Raw genomic sequence first — 21,225 nt, forward strand, 5'->3', positions numbered from 1 at the left:
TTTCCTGATGAGGCATTATGTTTGCTCCATAATATGAATTCAAACATAGCTGTAGAGGTCTTAAGAGGCAGTCCTGCCTCCTTACTGAGACAGAGGACTTGAGTGCTGTCAGAAGACCTTGAGTTCTAGTGGTGCCATTTTTGTACTTAGCCATGCTGCTTCACCTGAGTGTTAATATTATCAGGGATTGCTCTTCTAAGTACTAAAGAAAAAGAAAACAAACTGAATGAAAATTCAGCAAAGATTTTGTGACCTAACCAGGAACCAAGTAATGTGCCTGTGATGCTTGTATTTCAGATTCAGTGCAAGACTGCCCACGTAATTGCCATGGGAATGGCGAGTGTGTATCAGGTGTTTGCCACTGTTTTCCAGGATTCCATGGAGCAGATTGTGCTAAAGGTATCATTTTTCCTATGTTTACAAATAACCACAGTGTGTGTTTGTCATGTATGGATCTACAGTGTCTGCTAGTTAGCATGGGTCCAAATAAATGGGTCAAATAAATCAATATGCACTTCTTTTTTTTCCTCTTAGTTGAATACAGTGAAGTGGAAGTATTGCTAGATTAGCTATGAGCTTGCATAACTGCAGCTTTTTTGTGTGTCAAAGGTAGTAGGCAGAAATGGCAGAAAAGATTTCTTTTCTAGCATAGTGGATGAAGTATCAGTAATGCTTTCTGATTAACTGCTCTGAAACAGAAGAGTGATTATCTTCATCAGCAGCATGTAATGTATATTCTGGCTCAGCTGAGCCTTGCTTCTAGTATGTAGCGTCTTTTTTGCTATGCAATTACTCTTTGACCAAAGGAAATATGCCTTTTTTTCCCCTTTTTTGGGAAAATAAGTAGAACATGCTCAAGTCTTAAACTTTTTAAAGTCTTAAACCTTTTCTTATATGTTGAGTGTAAATCTCAAGCTGGAAGGTGCACGATTATCGAGGATTAAACAGCAATCTAAAAGTTGTCTGTGGATTTGCAGTATGAGTTTACAAAGCTTTTCTGAGAGTTTGAGATAACTGTCTTAGGGAAAAGATTCACAAAGGAGGACTGCTTTAGTTTATACATCTAGTAGCACATACATTGTCTAAAATCAATGATTTGCTTGTATCCCCTGCTGTTCCTGAGCAGTCATAATGTTTCAGTTTGCTTCTTTCTCAGTTTGTGTGAGGTTTAGGCACACTGTCAGTATCATATGCTTAAAATTGTTTTCCACAGGGATAGGGTTGTTAGTGTTCAAAGAAGGAAAGTCTGAAAGCTTTTTGAAATGTCTTGAAGGGACTCAGAAATGTGCTCATTTCTTCTTACGCTCCTGATGCAGTCCTGAGGAGAGATTGTTGTGCCCCAACTCTTTCACTGGTGTAGCAGGGTGGCATCCAGCATACCCACGTCTATGAAATACTCCTTGAATAGCAGTTATCGTTCTACTAGAGTGAGTCATTTCCATTGTGTGTCTCCCTCTTTGGCTCTTTAAGGTGCCCCAGAACAGTAACAAGGAAATGACCCCAAGGGCCTCGGAAGGCTAATGATATTATTTCAGTGCTAGCCCTATTCATCTGAAAGAATGCTTCAAATACAGCATGCATGTTGTTTGATTACCTGAGAAATTAAGACACTTGGCAAATACATAGAGGAGCTATCTGTATATTACCAAGTAAATGGTGTGATAATGTGAGCTATAAATCCACGTTGACAGCTGTATGCATTTCTGTGGTGTTAGCTTGTGAAAGTATGCATGCAGTGACTGTGTGCTTCACTGCCACTCTTCACACGTACACAGCCATTAAATCAACTCATTTGCATTTTGAGTTGTGGAGCAATCCTGCATTTTGTACTGAACCTCTGTGTAACACTGCAGTCTGTGTTAATGCTAGAAAATTGCTCAGGCTATGTCAGGTAAAGAGCTTTTTGTATAGGGTACTTGTCAAACTCTGTCAAGCTTCTTCTGTCCCTCAGTACATTCCCTCTGCTTCCTCTTTGTCCTTTCTGTGTTGTCTCTTCTCTCTCAAAAGCAGAAATGGTTTCTTGCAACCTTCTTTCAACTCTTACTGTTTTCTTGTCACATGCCATGGTATTTCTAAAGAACAGAGTAGCCTGAAAAACTACCTAAAATGACAAAATGTATGTGTTGACAGAATTCTTGTGCTTGTGTGTGAGTGTAGAGCTGCACATCTTTATGCTCTGACACATACCCAGAAGTGTTGCACTGTGTTAGGGTGTAAGGACTGTATGCCTTACCCATGCATGGGCACTGGGAAATGCCTCTCCTCATGTCCACAGATTTTTCTGCTTACTTGAATACTGATTATATGTGAGAGCAGTTTCAGAAGACAGAAATCAAAATTGGGATTGTATGCATGGTAAAACAGAGTAAAATGCAAGAGAGAGTTAAATCTTTTCAAGCATACCATATGTATGGACACGTGTTTAATATACATTTAGTGTATTGTTGCATTTATACTTAAGCTGCCATGAGTATGAAAATAGGATAATTTTCTTTCCATCTGGTTTTTAAAAGAAATTATTATTACCCTAGCAACACATCTTTCAATGTCTCAGTTCTCCACTAAAAAAATTAATTGAGGTAAGACTCAAAGAGAGAATTGTGGAGAAAATGTGAACAGGCTCCTCCGATGGCTTTTAGAACTTGATTCAAGCAATAACATAGCAGTCTAAGAGCTTCACATGGGGTGAAATGCAAGGCTGATCTTGAGAGCATCAGAGACAATGAATCTTGAGAGGAGTCATCTGCAAACTATTTGCAGACAGAGCAGAGGTACTCCCTCTTTTATTGTACTCCATCCACGTACTTATAAAAGATAAAACTGAAGGAAAATCTATGAGAGACAACACAGAGTTGACTTCAGATCCCATTACCTCCAGGAAAATAACATGAAAATTATTTGAGACAAGCTTTTGTCCCAACCCACAGGCTGAAATAAACTTTCATACTCTGATTTCACCCTGTCAAACTCTTCCCAAAAACTGGAGGCGGGGGGTGTTATTTCTCTTTCTCAACTTTACTCATGTAGCTAAGGTAGCCTATACCAATAGATTTACTCCATCTTTGGTCAAGCAAAATTCCATTTGCAGTTTAACCCAATTAAGGGTTCCATCCAGTTTAACCCAATTAAGAGTTCCATCTAACACACAATAAAGCTAATGGTACAGTTTAATCTCATGTGGATAAAGTCTGTATCCTGATAAAGAAAATTTCTATAATTAAAGGCAGTGGAAGAATTGCTGTAAATTGAATTGCACTGTGAGTTGCCTCCTGTCCACAACTATCTGTGGGAGTTATTGACAAGAAGTGATGCTATGGCCAAGGATCGATTAAAGAATCAGACATGCAGCTGTGATTATGTTATTTTGGTGTGTTGTCACTTTTTTATATTCATCTCTCTTTTTCTGTAACCTCTGTGACATGACCACCCAACTATATCAAGATGTCCTTCTTACTTAGTGTTCCCACTGTTAATGTCTGATAATAGTTTGGTCTTTCAACTGCCAAGTACTGTGGTAAATCTGCAAGGACGCATCCTTCAACGTGTTCTGCATTTCACCCTTTGCAGAGTTCAGTGTTGCAATGAGCTGAGTTCCTAGAAGTGACTCAGATTTTGCTATGAATTTGTTTCATCTCATGACATGTTTGAAGGGCATTCAACTCTTCCACCTGTTTAACAGAAGTCCTCCCAAAGACACTATTGCATACTGGTTTGCAAATGCGCTCAGAGCCTCCTTCAGTTTTGTGGTTTGCAACTCTAGGATTTGCATCAGAAGCACATTCAGCTATTCTGAAAAGGTGATGTACCATCACATGGGATTTCCACTGATGTGATGAGAATAGCCTGTTAAGAGATGGTGTCCAGTTTATCAAAGAAGGAAAAATCAAATCAAGTAGCTCATGTTACTTGTAGATGATTATGCAATGTAACAGAAATGTATTAATATTTTAATTTAAGTAGTTTGAAGGCTTTTGGATTTCTTTAAGCCAAAACTTTGTACCATGTTTGACCAATTTTTTTGTTTTTTTTTTAAATCTGGTTTTAATAACTCTAATGATTCAGATTTATGTTATTGGCAATTTCTTTTCCTGTTCTCTTTGCGTGGGTTTTTCATTCTTTTATTTCCATTCTGTTTGTTTTTGGCTTGCTGGCAAAGGACGGCGCCACTTTAATAAGTATAAAAAGAAGGGTAGGTTTTTTACAATTTCTTTTCATTTCTTTTGCAACATCTATTTAGTTTTAAATAGTTACTAAGCTGTAAAGTGTAGTCTATCTCTTTTGAAGTTTCTTCTAATGGATTTGCTGTTTCTGATGATTGCCCGCACCTCAATAGGAGTTCCTGCCGCTGCCATTTTCTTTATGTGTGTGCTGTTAATCTCTGCATAAAAATGTAAAAAGCTGTCAATTATTAGGTAAGTAAGTCATAATTGCAAGGAGTATCAACTCCTGCTTTTTCTCAGTTCTTATTCAGATCTCAGCTGCTTGGAACTCTTCTTGCACTGAGGTTATTCAGAGGCTTATTGCTTGGGCACTAGTGCATATAGAAAGGAGGTTTTGTCCACTGTATACTCTGCTTGAAACTATTCTCTTAGTTTCATGCAGAGAATGCTCACAATGGCATAAAAGGTTCTGGAAGTGATTGTGGTGGGGAAAAGAAGAGTTTTGGGGTGCATCTTGCTGGATGATTCAGTACTGAGGTTCATTGCTGTAGAGCACGTGGCCCACAGCTGGCCATGTATGAGAGTTGGTATTTCCTCTGTCTGTAAGGAAAACAGCATTTCCCTTCAGAGCTCTGCTAGAAATGTTAGGAACTTAAACCAGTGCAAACAGAATGGAGATCAAGGGGGAAATTTTGATAGACAAGTGTTACAAACAAGCAATATGACTGTCGTCAGCTTAGGGTAACACAGTAGTAAAAGAAAGTTTTGGAAAGGGATTGTGGGGCAGATAGATAACATCATGTGGATAATGGAGGGCAAGTAAGGCTTCAAAAAAAGGCAGAGCATGGGAAAGAGATCAAAGAGCTCTTCCAAAAAAAGTCACAGAAAGGTTTAAGTCCAACTTCTAGCAGTGAGCACTCTAGGGTGAAGTGATCTGCAGATACAGTTGTAGCATAAAGTTCATGTTCCATGTGATAAAAGTACCTGAAGCAGAATTGGGAAAGAAGAGCCACAGTGCTGAAGTTAGGTTGTCAGGTTAACAATGTGATATTTGTATCAGCATTGCATGCAGACATGACTGAAGAAGACAGAGTTTATCAGTGTGGGAGGAAAAGGTGTTGACTTCATGTAGATTTAATTTGCTGAAAGCTAGGGCAAGAATTCTGAGAGATGTAATACATAACAAATCTGAGCCCAGGAAATAGGTGAGTCAAAAATAACATCCGTTCCTGCATGTGAACGGCAGGTTGAATGATGGTATTGTCCACTGTGGTAGAGCAAGAGTGGAGGAGAGGGCTGGGAACCAGTGGGTTAGAGAGAAAAAACAACCTTATTGGCAAACATTTTATGTATTCATAATCCTCACATCTGTCATCACTTACACCGTACTCATAAAACATAAATTGTTGGTTTGGTTTGGTTTTGGTCTGGTTTAAAAAGAAGTGTTCTTTTGTTGGGAAGTACTGCATTCATGACTTGTCACCCACACGTATCTCACATCCTTTCTTGCAGTTGGCAAAATACAGTATGCACAGCTTCTCTCTTAGTATTTCTTCCTGGGTGAGTTTGTTTGGGGGTTTTGTGTGCTTATAGGCATATGTGTGCCAACTTATCTATGTGCTGCAGCAGCACAGCCCTGCCTTGTCACTCAAATCTTCTTCACAGTGGGTGGAAGCATCATTTTGATACTTGAACAGACAAGGCAGTCTTTGGCAGCATTCCTCTCCAGCAGCTTTCACCAGCAGCTCTCACCTCTCTAACTCAGCACCTTAAAATGCCTTTGTTATAAATGTTGTTCTTGTTTTCCAACTCTTCGTCTTTTATTGCAGACTTGTTTAATTTCTGGCAATCCTGCCTTCTAGGAAGCTGTATGTACAGGGCAGTGCTTTGCTCTCTGCCCTCAGTTCTCTTAGTTTTACAGAACTTCAGTGCAATCTGACGATGGCTTTGTGCCATCCTCTGTGCCTAAGTAATAGCGGAATAAATAAATGGCCACGTAACGTATTTTGCCCATGGATGACAGTCATTACTGTCTATCAGTTGGTAGCTTGCCTGCATGAAATGAGGCTGTAGCTTTGATCCAGTGTCAGGTAGACAAATAAAGCCAACACAAAATCCACCACTCTTAACTCTTTCTAATTGGCAATTTAAATGGGAGCCAAGAACTGAAAGGGTCACAGGCTGAAATATTTCTGCCTGTTAGTGGTCATGGCTCCAAAATGGCTTCAAGGAGTGCAGTTGGTAGTGTGACAAGGAATTAAATTCAGGAACCATTGTTTCTAGTCTGCAGGTTTTCTCATCAATCCTCATAAACTCTACTGGAGCTTAGAAGAAAAAAAGCACTGGAGAGGCTAGATTCCTGAATTCTACAACAGCTACTTTGTTAAATTCCTTTTACAACACAAGTCATTTAGCATCCTAGCATTTCATTAGTCTTTAAAACTATGAACCTCTCCCTCTAGTACATTGCTGATGAAATGTGAGGATTAGAAGGTGTTTGCAAGATGTGCTTTTAGTAACAGGATGGTGACATTGGAATACTCAGGTTACTCCCTTGCCTGTGCTGGTCTAGAATTGGAGCTTCAGGTCTTTTGCATTTATTGTAAGGCAGTATTTATAAAGTTGGAATGAGACCCAGGAGCTACTTTTAGCACTGAATGTTTGAGAAAACAATGCTTAAATTGTGGATTTCAGCAACCAAGCTATTAACTGCTCATTGTGCTTAGAGATCTTATGGCTTCTGCTGATTCCAGTGTTGAGTTTGGGGTGATAGAGAATTTATCTGCAGAAGATCTTATCCTGAATGTTTTTAAGTGGAGATGCTCCTGTTGTTTACAAGCATATCTTGCCTTCTGGTTAGTTATAGTAGAGCCTTTGCAGGATAGCAAAAATACTTTAAATTTTTAAAAGATAGTTCTTTATTGTTGTTAAATATGCCCAATACTTGCACATAATCATAGCAGTTTAATTAGATTTCTTTTCCTGTATTGAGCTGCTAGTAATAATACAGCCAAATTTGTGCTTATGGATTGCATTGCCCTCTCAAGTGTTTCTAAATTCATGTTGCAGCCTATGAACTTGAAATTATATATGACTCCTTTTCCCAAATTGCTTGCAGAATAGTGGTACAGCTGAAAAGGTGGACTTGTTTTCTGTAGGAGAAAATTTCTTGGATAAAGCTGAAAGGATTAAGAAACAAATGAGGAATGCTGAGGAATTTCTCAGTGAAGAAACTCACTGAGAAAAGTTGCTGGACAAAATGCTAAGTAAAAAGAAGAAGGCATGTAATGGTTCTGATTCCCTGACTGCACTGAATAGTGTTTTTCACTTGTTACCCAGCATGGGGAAATTCCAAAGGTAGAACCACAGGCAGTATGACTGCTAAGACCTGCAAGCTGCAACCAAGTTTCATTGGCTTTGTATGATAAAGAGGTTTGCTTTGCTTATGTCCAAGATAGAAAGCACATGGAAGCACAGTAAAATCTTACTAATGGATTTTTCTTCAAGAACATTATACTAACATTTTCATACTTACTAAAAGCTGAGTACATTGCCTTGATCTCTCACAGCTGCCCTTTCACTTCATCTGCCTTCCATTCTTATATATATACAGCAGCAAGACATGTATTGCCACAAATATTTTCTCTTTCAGTGGGATTCCAACAAATGGAATATTGCAGAAGGTTCCCATTGCAGCAAGGAAGCAGACATGCATACAAATACATGCAGGACACAAGCCATTGTGCAGCTTAGTTTCCAGCTAGCCAAAAATCTTTCTTCTCATCTTACAATGCTTCCACTGGTGGCTAAGAGTCACTCCACTCTATGTCTGCTGAGCTGAATTGTGCTCACTGTGATGCATGCTTTGTAATTTGTTTTTGTGTTTAATTAGTTAGCTTATTTAATTGTGTGGCAATCTATATTTTGTTGTTAGATTGCGTTGTCTCCGAGGGCTTCTACTGGTATTTGTTTATTTCATTAAGTTCTGTGAGTTTGTCTTTGCAGTTGTGTTGGGATCATCTCAGAGTCCTTGTGATGATAGTAAATGTCATTGAAGCAACTAATATTAAGTAGTACTGTAAATCCCGTTGTAGAAATGCAGCTGTTAGGAGATGCTTAGATGTTTGCCATCCCTGAATAACAGGCACAGCCTTAAATAACAGCTTCAGGTTTCAGCATGCAGCACTATTTTCATATCCACATTACATTTAGATTTGAACCTGTAATTTAGATCATCTCCTGTATTTAGACCCTAGTTGGGTGACATTAAATTCAGTTAGATGTCATCCCCTTTCCTTTATCAAACAGAAAAAAATTCTAATTCAGATGTGCAAAAAATGTTTAAATATTTGCAGCTGATGTAGAAGTGTGCATTAATCATGTTGTGATTTAAATATTTTCTGATAAACTTCACAAGGCAAATAGTATTAACTAAAATGAAACCGAAGCAGCCTGTAGGTGCAGTCCTACACCTACTGCACTGCTATTTAGCTAGAGCCAAACTATTAATAGAGAAGTAACAGTTTCTACATCATTCCCTGAGAATGGTGCAAAAGCTTAGCAAAAATACTTGAAGAAATATATAATGTTTTCATTTCTTTTTCAAGATGCAGAAATGATTTCATGCTGTTACTGCATCCCTGTTACGAGTCACAACACATATGTTGGGAAGGATAAATCTGGTATTTGGCGTTTGTCCTTGCTGCTTTTTGTGAGCTTGAAGTCTCATGTCTTTGATTTCTCCCTGTCCCTTTTCACTGAGGTAGCTATGGAACCTCTAAAATTATTTGTTTTTTCCTTCTTTCCCATTTTTAGTAGTGGTGAAGTTATCAAGACATACAAATGAAGATCTACATGCTGGTCTGTGACAGCAGTTGATTTCCACATCTGTTTATTTCCATCCTATCTGTTGGTAGAAAGTAAAATTTATTTCTCAGCATGTTCTTGGATCAACTTCACTACTTAGATCTAAAGGAGAAATTTCACAGATCTGATTCTGTGTTACTACTTCACACAGAAAAAGTGTTTTAGATTGCAGGGTAATGTTTTCAGGACATTTATGTCCACCGTCTACATTTTCCTCCAAGCTAATGCATCATGCAGAGAATTGTAAAGAATTCTTCCCTCTCTTTTACCCCTGTTTTCAAAAGCACAAATATATGGCAGACTGATTGGTCACATTCTCCTGCGGGAAACCAGAATCAGTGCAGGGTAGCTTCCATTTCCTTGAATACGTGGATGCATATGAAAAAGGAACTGAAATATGCTGCTCTTTATTGATGTGGTAGATGGGAAGGACTCTAACTGCAAATCAGTCTACCATCTGCAGACCATCTTCATGTACTGTATGGAGGACTGCAGTCTTTAATTTAGGTAATGATAGTTGGAGAGTTACTGCAGTAGCGGAGGGGGAGCAAACAGGCTGATGAAGTTTTGAATCCAGAATGTACTGGCAAGAGAAAGTCCTCAAGACGTTTCAACCCTGGCACAGCTGGCTGGTTTTTCAAGTGCCTAGCTCAACTGGTATGTCCGCTTTTCTCCCTATCTCCCATTGTTAGTTTGGTTTATACCACCTGAAAAAATCTCTTTCATGTGCTGCTGTGGGTTTTCCAGTGATACAGCAACAGGCTCAGCTTTTTTCCTTGGATGCTTTGGGTAATAGATTTAAGTAAAGCAGTTATCTAATGGAAATAAATACTTTGTAGAAGGGTGAAGAAAGGGACAGCAAGTATTGTCTTTTTCAGAGGTAAGGTCACACGGAAGGCAAGGAGAGAAGCTCTGAGCTTTTTGATACATTTTGGCCAAAGCAAAAGCTTGAGTGTTCAGAAGGGTGTAAATATTCATTGTGCAATTAATGATGTTCAGCCACTTCTATAAAAATCCTGCCATTTTTTTTCTGTAGAACAGCTTAAGTACTTATTGATTGAGAACTTCTGTAACTCCCCAAATGGAGGCATCCCTATATCTCTACAGGTATTTTAAATGAATTGAATTAATCATAGGCTTAAAAGTCTCTAGTGATCTCCGTTAACTTTCCTGGGTTTAATTAAAACATCTGTGCGCTTTTAATTTATCGATTCATCCAACTCATATGTCATGTTTTTAACACACCCCAGCATGCTCTGCATCATTTTTAACCCGATTTCCACTTAACTAAAGCAATTAAATTCACCCCGGATTAATTAAAGCATCCATACTTTAGTGCTTAAGTCAGCGTGTGCTGCTTTCCCCAAATGGTTTCTGAATGTCAGAGATTTGACACACCTGATGGGTTTTTTGTCCTTCTAGAAATTCTTCTGTGAATCTCTCCCTTGCTTACTAATGTGCAGTTTGACAGAAGTAGACAAGGGAGCTTGGCAAGGCTTGGGTTGGGCAACCGAAGTACGGCTTGCAGAGCGTACTACGGATTGCAGGGCATGAGTTCTGTAAAGGGCTGTAGACTTCATCTTAGCACTGACTTGTCCACGAGCATAGAGTAACACTGCTATTAAGTCATTAAAATTATTTGTATGCACTTTAGTCCAAGTCAACAGTTTCATGAAGTAACTAATCAAGCATATAACACCAGTACTTGCTAGTCACAATTTTTCCTTCTGCTACTTCATGAATTTCTACAAGATGCATCTACTTGGAAGAGCCTGAGGTCTTTGATACTCTAGAGTTTCCTACTTGTCTGTGTTCTTTACATCATTTCAGCCTGATGGAGGTTAGTGGTCTCTGAAGAGTGGGCAGTCTAGCCAAACACCTTCCTTCCCAACCTTGCAGATATCGGTTTGCGAGACATAAAGAACAGATGAAGGAGAATGTTCCTGGATTCATGCACTCTCTCATTCTAAAATTATTTCCTTTGGATAAAGTTTGCTAGGAGTGGGGCGGAAAGCAGCATAGAAATAGCATTAACAAGTAAAAGTCAAAACAGCATAAGCCATGGAGTGGTCTTAGGAGTTATTTCAGATTTTCATGCATCCCTAAATGAATTCCAGTTAAAATGAATAGACATGCCAATAAGAAGTGAAATTTGCATCCAGCTGATTGAAATAGCTTTAAACAGCAAACATGAAGGAACGTGTTGTCAGACAAAACAATTGCACTTTTAAACTAAAATGAAACACTCCCATGTTTCATGCCTCCTGATGTTTTCAAATATGGGCCAAGACAAGGGATGTGATTGTTTGTTAGGTTTCAATACTGTTTTGTTTCAGATAATGTGAAGTCTGGAGTCAACATTTTGGATCACGTTGTCAGTAATTTCTTAAATAACAGGGATGGGTTTCTAAAATGCATGTTTGCAATTCCTGTAGTTGCAGTGGGTTTGTAGAATTAATACTGTTTATGTATAGATAGGTATAAGCTCACTTGAGGAGGTTGTCGGTAGGCGAGAACTTGGCTTTTGGAGTGAACCTAAAATTATTCGTGGGGCTTTGGCGTACCATTGCAGTAGGATTCAGCTCTAGCATCAGTAAAATACATCTTCACTTGCTTACATCTTAATCTGATTTATCCATTGAAGAGAAATTAGCATTTGCAGAGTAAATGTCACATATATATCACCAAGGTAGACATAAAGGAGAAAAACATAAGTACAATGCAAACATATTAATACTTTTAGGTATTTGGAACTAGACAGTTGTAGATTCCATTAGGTTTGGATCTTTCCTTTCATTCTACTCCAGTTTGGAGCTGACCTGAAATGCATTTATTGGCTTCAGATTACACTGTCAAAAGCAGTAATCCGTGTTCTTTATATACTGGCAAAACCATGCATAATCTCTCTGCAGCAGCCACTTAATCTCTGCTAAAAAGAACTCCCAAGTGTGAGCTATTAGAGAGCCTCAATTAATTATCCCCTAGAGGGAATGCACCCAGAAGGTTCACCAGTAAGGTTTATCATTGAGAAATTTGACCTATGTCTATCTTCAGTACAGTTCCCAGTTGTCAGTGAAACAAAGAGCAGCTTGCTTTCTTCATGCTACTCTGTATTGAATGTTTTATACAATAGAGGATTTGTGCCCATCTGTCCAAAGAGCATGTTCAAACTGTCCAGTCCAGGTGAGTTTTGAGAGACATCTATAGAGTTTTAATATGGTTGTATTAAGGACTTCAACTTCAGCAAAAGTTTCAGGACTAAAACTCACTCCTCCTAAACATGAAGATAAAAATAGTCTTTATTTCTGTTAGGTCTGACAGAGCTCTGTGCAGTTCAAAAAGGGCTGAACGTACCTTACATAGGAATATAAATAGTGTCTCTTTACAATGTTGAGGCTGTATTACAGAAGTGAAACTCTAATGGCTCAGACCACAATTCCATTTTAGCCAGCATTTCAGCTCTAATGGTGTCATACAAGGGATAGATGAAGAAGACTAATAAATTCGTCCTGTCTTTGACGCTTCTTCAGTAAATCCTTTTCATTCTAGAGATTATTTGTGTTAGGGCTTCCTACAGCAGATGGTGTCTCTTTTTGTACTGTAGCCTTTGTAGGTTTTCATTACAAGAATTTGTCTAATAATCTGTTCAGTCAGGGAATGTTCTTCTAGGATTTTTAAGTTTTCAGATTATCTTGTTAAAATCAATTGATGGAACAGTTAATAGCACTTAGGGTGTAAGGGCACTTTAGATGGTGTTTAAGTGCTCTATTACTGCAGTCTTTGACTTGCACTTCAGCATGTGGTTCTAATTTTGCTTTCTGCTTACACTGTGAAGAGGCTGTCAAATTGGTCTTTTAGGCACACCAAGTTGTAGTGAGGTTGGGGCATACATGCATGGTGGATACAACTATGCTGGTCCTTACTCAAACGCTACCCCAGCAGGCTTGACACAATTTTCTCCATTCAGAGCAGTGAGTTCCCATACCATCCTGCCTCGAGCACCTCACCACAAAACTCTGAGAATATTTTCCTGTTGAAAAATGGTGACAATGTGGAGTGACTCCTGACAGCTTGCCTGGGCTCTAAATAAGCCTGTAGATGGCACAAAGGAAGCTAACCTTCTTATGCCCCATTGGAAAATTTACATTTGGATGTAAAACTGAGCTGCCTGCAAAATAAGGCAGTATGAAGGCATTGCTTGTGACTTGGTCCAGGACAGGGAAGCATTGAGATGCGAGTTCCAAAGCTTTTCAAGTCTGCATATTTTTATGCCCAGAAAGTCAAATAGCTTTCAGGAGTAGTATACCATTTCTTTGTTTTATGAGGGGAAACTGAAAAATGTCTGCAGTAGAGAAATTACAGCCTAGATCCTAGTGGTACAGGGCTCTGCACCAGGGTGATGTTTACTCTACAGCAAGAACCAAGACAGAACTCTGCCTTCATATCCTGTTTGGAACTTCAAGTATCAGGGGAAGGCCTCTCAACCGTGCATCTGTGTAACTAAACCAAGTACTGCTACAGCCTTCGAGAGTTTGACTCCTCAGATATCCTTTAGCGGTTTCTTGCCATGCTCTAGAAGAACACCTCTGGTGAGTATGTCCATGTGAACACCATAAGGGTGGGTGAAAAGAGTGTGTGCACAGACCGTAGCTGGGACACCTATGTGTTAAGTGTCACCGGACAAAAGAGTGGCCTCTGATGCTGCCCCATTTGGACATTATCCCTTACCAATTCTCTTCCTAGTCCACGTGTAACAGGCTGTTGTCAAATTGTCTTTCCTCATGCATCAGGGAATGTTAACATTGCTCCAGAATACCTATCCAAAGATAACCTTCATAGACACAGCTTTTGGAGGGATGTTCAGCTGGTCTTTCCTGTGCAATTCGTGCTTTTAATTGTGTGCAGTCTAGAGGACTCCAAAGGTCTGTACTATCCATTGAGTATGTGAGACCCATGGTAAGGATTTTGCCTGGTTTTGTTCAATTACTTGCTGACAAGCAGGAATCACCAAAACCACATTTAGGGGTTACCTGTTGTGCTTATTCAAACTTTGCTCAGGAGATATACATTTGTGCTTAATTTCCTTGCATGCTACCATAACTACTCTGTGTGATACACACTTGTCTTTGTGTGACCTACCTGTCCATAAGAATGAGGTGGAGCTTGATTGTGTCATTAAATAAGCCAGCCTTCTCAGTCCTTCAACAGGCTTTGAACAGTTAGTTCCCTCTGGCAACAGGGGCCCTCCACATAGCAAAAATCTCGAGTCCTAGAGAACCAGAAGTCCAGATGACTGTTTAGTAGTTTGCGCATTAATTGAAGCTACCAGGATGTAAAAGCAGAGTGAACTATTTTGGGTCTTGCCCTGTGGCTGTATGGTTTAGCAATTATGGGTGGCAGACCTCTTTTTAAACTGCTTGCTTCTGTTTTCTGTGGAGGAGCAGCTTGGTTCTTTCTCTGTTTGTCACATAGGACACCATATGAACCATAGCAGAAGCATTAATGAGGAGATACTTATTACAGCAGTTACAAACTAGCTTCTGATGATCTACACTTGCTTGCATCCATGCTTCCTTGTTTCTCTAGTTATCTTGGTAGCATGGCAGTGTTGGAAATGCCAACATCTGAGCAAGAACCTCTGTCATTTTTCTTACTCAGAAAGTTGTAGCCAGGTGAGGGTCAATCTCTTCTCCCAGGCAACCAGCAACAGAACCAGGGGACACAGTCTCAAGTTGTGCTAGGGGAGGTATAGGCTTGATATTAGGAGGAAGTTCTTCACAGAGAGAGTGATTTGCCATTGGAATGGACTGCCCGAGGAGGTGGTGGAGTCACCATCCCTGGAGATGTTCAAGAAAGACTGGATGAGGCACTTAGTGCCATGGTCTAGTTGATTGGATAGGGCTGCGTGATAGGTTGGACTGGATGACCTTGGAGGTCTCTTCCAACCCGGTTAATTTTATGATTCTATGTTACAGGGTGTGTAGAAGACCTCAAGAGGAAGATTATGAATTAAACTTTGTAGCTTTAGCTTGCAAGTGTCTGATTCTTCACTGTGTTACTGTGATCCCTAAGGTTAAATTCCTGAAGCACCATAGTACAGTAAGGAAACACTTGAAAAACTAATGTGAGACCTCTTTGCCCAAGACCCAGCATCAGATAATAATCCCCCTTGTGCCATGGCAGTCTCTGGTGTCCCAAAAGTTGAATCTTGAAAATTCAGACCAAAACTGGGAGCTATGAATGTCTTTCCCATAGCAAATTACAAATAGCAGATATACCTCTCTTTTTACTGGACCATAATAGTGCATTTCTTAATGAGACTTATGGACAAGGAAAGGAGGGAAGTAATCTTAGAGTTGGGGAGAGGCACAATATTATCTAGCTAAGTCTAGCTAGAGTAATTACATCTATGTTACTTTGGTTATTTGTTGTTGTTTGTTTGTTTTGAATGCTAATAATGAATTTATTTATGCTCAGTCCCTCTTACAGGGAACTGTGTTGTTCTGGTAGAGTTACTGCCTTCATTTGTGCTTTGACTGCAGAGGAGAGGTTTGCAGAGCACGAGTCTTTTCAGGTGTTGAGTGCCATGTTGACCTGTGAAAGAACAAGACAAAGCTGTTCCTTGCTCATATCCAGCTTGTAAGCCAACTCTAGCATTTTGTGTTTAGAACTACTTCAACAAAAGTGATTTGTCTGCAGGAACTCCCTACTGTCTACTCATTTATTTAGCTTTCATGGGGCACTTTCTTCCTGTGCAGCTTCAGCACACCATGGTGAGGCCGTTGAAGGGCAAAACTAGCCCACATACTGGCATGTCCCTCTGCAGCTGGAGAATCCACATTGAGCACTCCTTGATAATGATAACATTGAGTCTCTGCATTGGCTTGGAAGCGTATGGACAGTTTGCATCTACCAGTATCACTTCTTTCTGTGGTGGATTTGAACAAAGGGGCTGCAAGGTTAACCGTCACATACAGGACATGACAGGTGTCTCGTTCTAGAGAGATTTTTCTGTCAAGATGAGGGCCAGATAAAGGGACAGCTTCTCTACAGTGTGTCAGGGTGTGGAAGGTGGCATCAGGAAACTTGCCACTCATGATTACTCCAGGTCTTCAGGACAAGGTGCCTTCTGTTCACTTACCTCCCGATCCACTACACCACGACAAGTAAAAAGAGTAGGACCGAAGTGATTACCTTTGTCGCAGTGACATGGAAAAATATATGACTGTCAGCCCAAACAAGACTTTTAAGTGCAGTGAAATGGAGAGTTGGGGCCAAAGGAATTGTTCCTGTCATCATATCCTCATACCAAAAAAGGTGAAGTGGTCCTAGTTTGATCTCTTCCATTATGGCTCACCTACAGGAGTTGCAGCAGTGTCAGTTCACTTATCTAGGCAGTGAACAGCAGTGTAGGCCACAACACTGAAACAGGTCCTATGGTGGAGCTCATACAGACAGAAGGAATTGTCCTACAGCACTCCAGGCACTCTAGTTCAGTGTGTTGTATGTTATAGGAGTACATGTGATGATGATGTGCAAAAAGAGGCAAAATACTGTCCCAGAGTGCAGTATGGGCGTAGTGAATATGTGTCTGTGTTGTAACTCAATCCATCTCATTCAGTAATCCTGATACCAGCTGCAAAAAGCAGAGCAGGTAGCACTTGAGCATAAACTTTTCCCCTGAACTCAGTAAAGCACTTTTGAACATCTATCACATAGGAAATGACAAAGTTGCTGTAGGATTAATTGAAATTGTTCTCAGCACTCTGAATTTTAGCTACCATCTCAGGTTACAAATCTGAGTGTATTTTTTCTGATCAATTTTTTTTTCCAATTTCAACTAAGAAAAGTCTTGGGAAAAGTCTATCCTGAAATGTGGTTTTGCAGCAGATCAATGGGACAGCTAAGATTAATAAGGGTTACAGGACTGAGCAGTGAAGAAGTTGTGTAACTGGACAATTACACATTTCTTTGTAAGAAATCAATTACTTGGGTTCTTCTTGATCATTCGGGTTAAAGGGGTAATAGAAGCAAGACATTAGGACCTTTTCATGATTAATAGTGGCTTTTGAGTATATTTTTGGCAGTGTAAAACTAGCTGTTAGTTTCTAATTACCTTGAAGGGTGAAGAGAGGGAAACCCTTTCCTGTGTTTATCAAACTGCACCAGTGCGAAGAGCACAAAAGTGTACCATTTCTCAAAGATCCACTTCATTACTCTCATTTTCTGTTATTCCTCTCTTCTTTTTTTTCCATTTCTCTGTCTAATGACCACACAGTCAGTCTGTGGCAGGCATGTAAGCTCACAGATTGCTGTGTTCACATGGGAGGTGTGGACATACAGGAGTGTGAATATGCCTTAGTGTAACATTCATATGCAGCTGGCTTTTAGTAAACCACTTGTTTCTTCTCTATTGCTAGGCATATAGACAACATTTGATTCCTGGCATCTAAGACAAGCTGACTACCTTTACTATTCACAGACTTCACCTCATTTGCATAAATGAATATTTGCTCAGGATGTGTCTTACCTCCTTAATAATACAAGAGGGAGGGATAAGGGTTAATAGCGCTTTCTTGCCAACGCACTCAGGGTAATAGCAGTCACTCTGGGATCTGGGAAAACAAGGTTCAGCAGGGGTATTGGTGGCAAGGTGCATTTGTTGTAGATGAGAGCTTGTGTTATTCCTGTGTTAAACATTCTTACACTAAAATAAGTCAAGGGTTTTTAGACATGGGGGGTATTACATTAAACTGTTATGGAAGAAAAAAGATGATATGTAACAAAGTGTTCTGAGAACTGAATGTTTGGTGTTCTGCTATCTGTGAAAATTGTGTGCTTCCTAGTTAGAAGAAAGTAATGTCAGACCCAAAACTGTTGATGTTACTTTGTTAGTTATCCCATCACTAGTCTGTAAAGAGTAGCAGTTGTGTTCTTAAAATGCCAGACAATCCTTGTTTTATTAGTAATAAAATTATCTGAGAAATTAAGATCTGTACTACAAGTTATCTTAGATTCTCCCCCCCCAGAAAATTACCCATGTGTATAAGTGTTTGGTAGTGGATTTCAGGTACACTTGTAGATGAATACATGTATGACCCAGCATGCTGTTTTTCTTCCATTGAATTTTCCAGCCGCCTGCCCAGTTCTGTGCAGTGGCAACGGTCAGTACTCTAAAGGCACCTGCTTATGCTACAGTGGCTGGAAAGGTCCAGAATGTGATGTACCCATCAGCCAGTGTATTGATCCCTCATGTGGAGGTCATGGTTCCTGCATCGAAGGGAACTGTGTCTGTTCTGTTGGCTATAAAGGAGAAAACTGTGAAGAAGGTAAGACACTTTTTTGTGTGTGTTGTGAGTTTGGTATCTGGATTTTGGAGTTACTTAACAAGTAGGGAAAAGAAGGAGAAGAGCAGAATAAACATTTAGATATAAAACTGCCATGTCAGATAATTGTGAAGTGGGATCTAAATGTAAGTCATGATTTTAATAACTTATCACAGTTCAAACAAAACTTCTGGCCCTCTGTATACATTGTTTTGCAGTACGAAGAATAGCAAACCTGACTAGTTCCTTTGTTGAAGAGTGAAGAGAACTGTGGACTGTATTTATGGAGCAATTTGAATGTGAAATGCAGAGGATAAAGGAACAGTTGTAGACAAAGTTGTATAGCTGCAGCTTCGCACAAAGCAAACATATCTGTCACTATTGAGACAGAAGTTGAAACAAATTGGGAACATTTAGGTATCCATGTTACTACAGACTTAATGCTGAGCAAATTGCTCCTGTTGCCTGCAATCATATGGGATTAAAGAAGGGTGGATGGTACACACAACCAATAACTTCCCTTAGGATGCAGAAAAGCTCTTCATGCTGAAAGCATCCAATTCCTTGCATATGTAGAATGAGCAAATTTGACAAAATAACCCATACAAAGTGTGGTCATGGATTAAGCTCAATATTGGTTTCATTCAGTGTTTTCTCTTAGCATGCATAACATAAATTGGACTGCTTCTCTTTTAGAATGTATTAGTGTGGTTTAAAAAGGGAATTTAACTCCCTAGATCATTGCCAGATAGACAATTCAGCATACGTTGCACATCCTCAGAGCAGTAAAAATGCAAGCTACTTTATGATGAGATTCCAGAGCTTATTAATGTTCCAAAAGTGGGAGTAGTTTGAGGAGTAAAGTGCTAGGACTGGAGCTGCATGGGTTTGGAACTAAAGAGTCTCTCTGCAGTATTCTGAGTGAGATGCAGAGCTGTCCACCACAGGTATCAGTTTTTATCTTACCTGCAGCAAACAGATGTTTCTCCCATCATAAAACAAAGGGAAGAAAACTACAGAGTCCTAAACCACTAAGGGGTTTATTTTTTGCCATGAGGTGCAGTCATAGCCTTTAGGTTAAGATCTTGTAGGAGTGTGAGCGAGCTCATTTTACTAAAAGAAAACAAGGGTCCTTGCTAGTCAGACTGTTCAATTTGTCCTTGTCATCTCTTCCCAAGAAAACTTCACAATACTGGGTATTAAAGCTCTAATCCAGAACTCAGTTGAACTCAGTATAATTCTTCCATTGGTTTTAAACCAGTTACATTTTAGGTGGTATTCAGAACGTTCTGTTAGGTCCTTTTTGTTTACTGGAGTTGAAAGCTCTCATACCCTGAGTGTATGACTACAGGAAACACAAAAGTTATCTGAAATGACATGCCAGCATTCTCACTGAAATCAAAGAGGGGAAAATATGTCCTTAGCATACTCTACAACATCCAATCTGCTCCCCAGGACTGCGGACAGAAGGTCTCTTTCTTGTACTAACCAGAATCGTTTTCTTAGTGTAACTAAGTTACATAAATTCTATCATACTTTGTGGTGTTTCAGAAATGCTCCTATTATCTCAGACTCCAGAGATGTTCAGATAATGGAATGTGTCCAGAGAAGGGCAACAAAGCTGATGAGAGGCCTGGAACACAAGGCCTATGAGGGGAGGCTGAGGGAGCTGAGGGTGTGCAGCCTGGAGCAGAGGAGGCTCATGGCAGACCTCGCTGCTGACCTGAAGGGAGGTTGTAGCCAGATCTCAGACAGACCTGAAGGGAGGCTGTAGCCAGGTGGGGTTGGTTTCTTCTGCCAGGTAACCAGCAACAGAACAAGGGGACACAGTCTCAAGTTGTGCGAGGGGAGGTCTAGGCTGGATGTTAGGAGGAAGTTCTTGCCAGAGAGAGTGATTGGCATTGGAATGGGCTGCCCGGGGAGGTGGTGCAGTCACCATCCCTGGAGGTGTTCAGGAAAAGACTGGATGAGGCACTTAATGCCATGGTCTAGTTGTTTGGATAGTGCTGAGTGTTAGGTTGGACTGGGTGGATGTCTCTTCCAGCCTGATTGATTCTATGACTGTAGTAGATGTCCAAAAGTGAAGTGGGTTTTTTTCATTTGATTTTGAAAATTGTAGACAGTAAGTGTTCTTCCCTCATCTTCATTGTAATTTCCAGCTACTTGCATGGAACTCTCTGCTTTTCATTGACTAGAACGGTGCAGTGTATCTGGACTAGACATCTTCAACTCCCTAGCACTCCTATAAGGGAAACAGGCTCTTGAGAGGCTTAATGCAGCTTAACATAAGGAGAATGTTTGAAATGGGTGTAACAACCACATCACTAACTCTAGAGTAGTTGACAGGACTAGCTAAAGCACATCTTTGTGCAGATCTGTTCATGTTAATGCCATTCAGGGTTGGAAAGACTACAAAACACTGTTAGTCAACAAAGTTTTGGGGGAGATGAATTACTATATGAGGTGAAAGGATGTATGTTATTTAATCAATACGGTGCTTGAAGGAGTAAGTTTTGTCTTAAGATAAATGGATTAAAAAGACAGGAGATATTGAATGAAAACTTGGAGGGGGCCAATAGCATGACAAGAAAGGTTAAAATAACCTTTTCTGTACATCACCGGGCAACAAAGAAGTCAACAAATTAATATACAAATAGGTTTGAAGTCCAGCCATCATGTTTCTGCTCTAAAATGCCATTTCCTATGTAAGCATTTCTTGCCTTAATTCAAGAGCTACAGGGGAAATGGTGTAATAGGAAGTGGTGTCTCTTCAGTTGAAGGTAATAATCTGTTCTTATTTAAAGTTCTACCATTCTGATGGTGGAATGATGCTAATAACTCTACCTGTATTTGTATGTAACATATGAAATCTC

General features: G+C 39.8%; 1 protein-coding gene across 50 annotated transcripts in view; it reads left to right on the top strand.

The window, feature by feature from the left end:
- TENM2 (teneurin transmembrane protein 2) overlaps positions 1-21,225 on the top strand; it is a 1,869,083-nt gene that overhangs the window by 1,765,589 nt on the left and 82,269 nt on the right. For 40 of the 50 annotated variants that reach the window (XM_064161561.1, XM_064161557.1, XM_064161558.1 and 37 more), the window contains 3 exons: positions 298-399; positions 4,157-4,189; positions 18,161-18,355. In XM_064161561.1, the coding sequence (XP_064017631.1) occupies positions 298-399; positions 4,157-4,189; positions 18,161-18,355 (330 nt within the window). The remainder of the gene's footprint in view (positions 1-297; positions 400-4,156; positions 4,190-18,160; positions 18,356-21,225) is intronic. The other 10 variants (XM_064161587.1, XM_064161589.1, XM_064161590.1 and 7 more) reach the window with 1 other exon arrangement.

The sequence above is a fragment of the Pogoniulus pusillus genome, chromosome 22, assembly GCF_015220805.1.
Source record: "Pogoniulus pusillus isolate bPogPus1 chromosome 22, bPogPus1.pri, whole genome shotgun sequence".
NCBI classification, from domain to species: Eukaryota; Metazoa; Chordata; class Aves; order Piciformes; family Lybiidae; genus Pogoniulus; species Pogoniulus pusillus.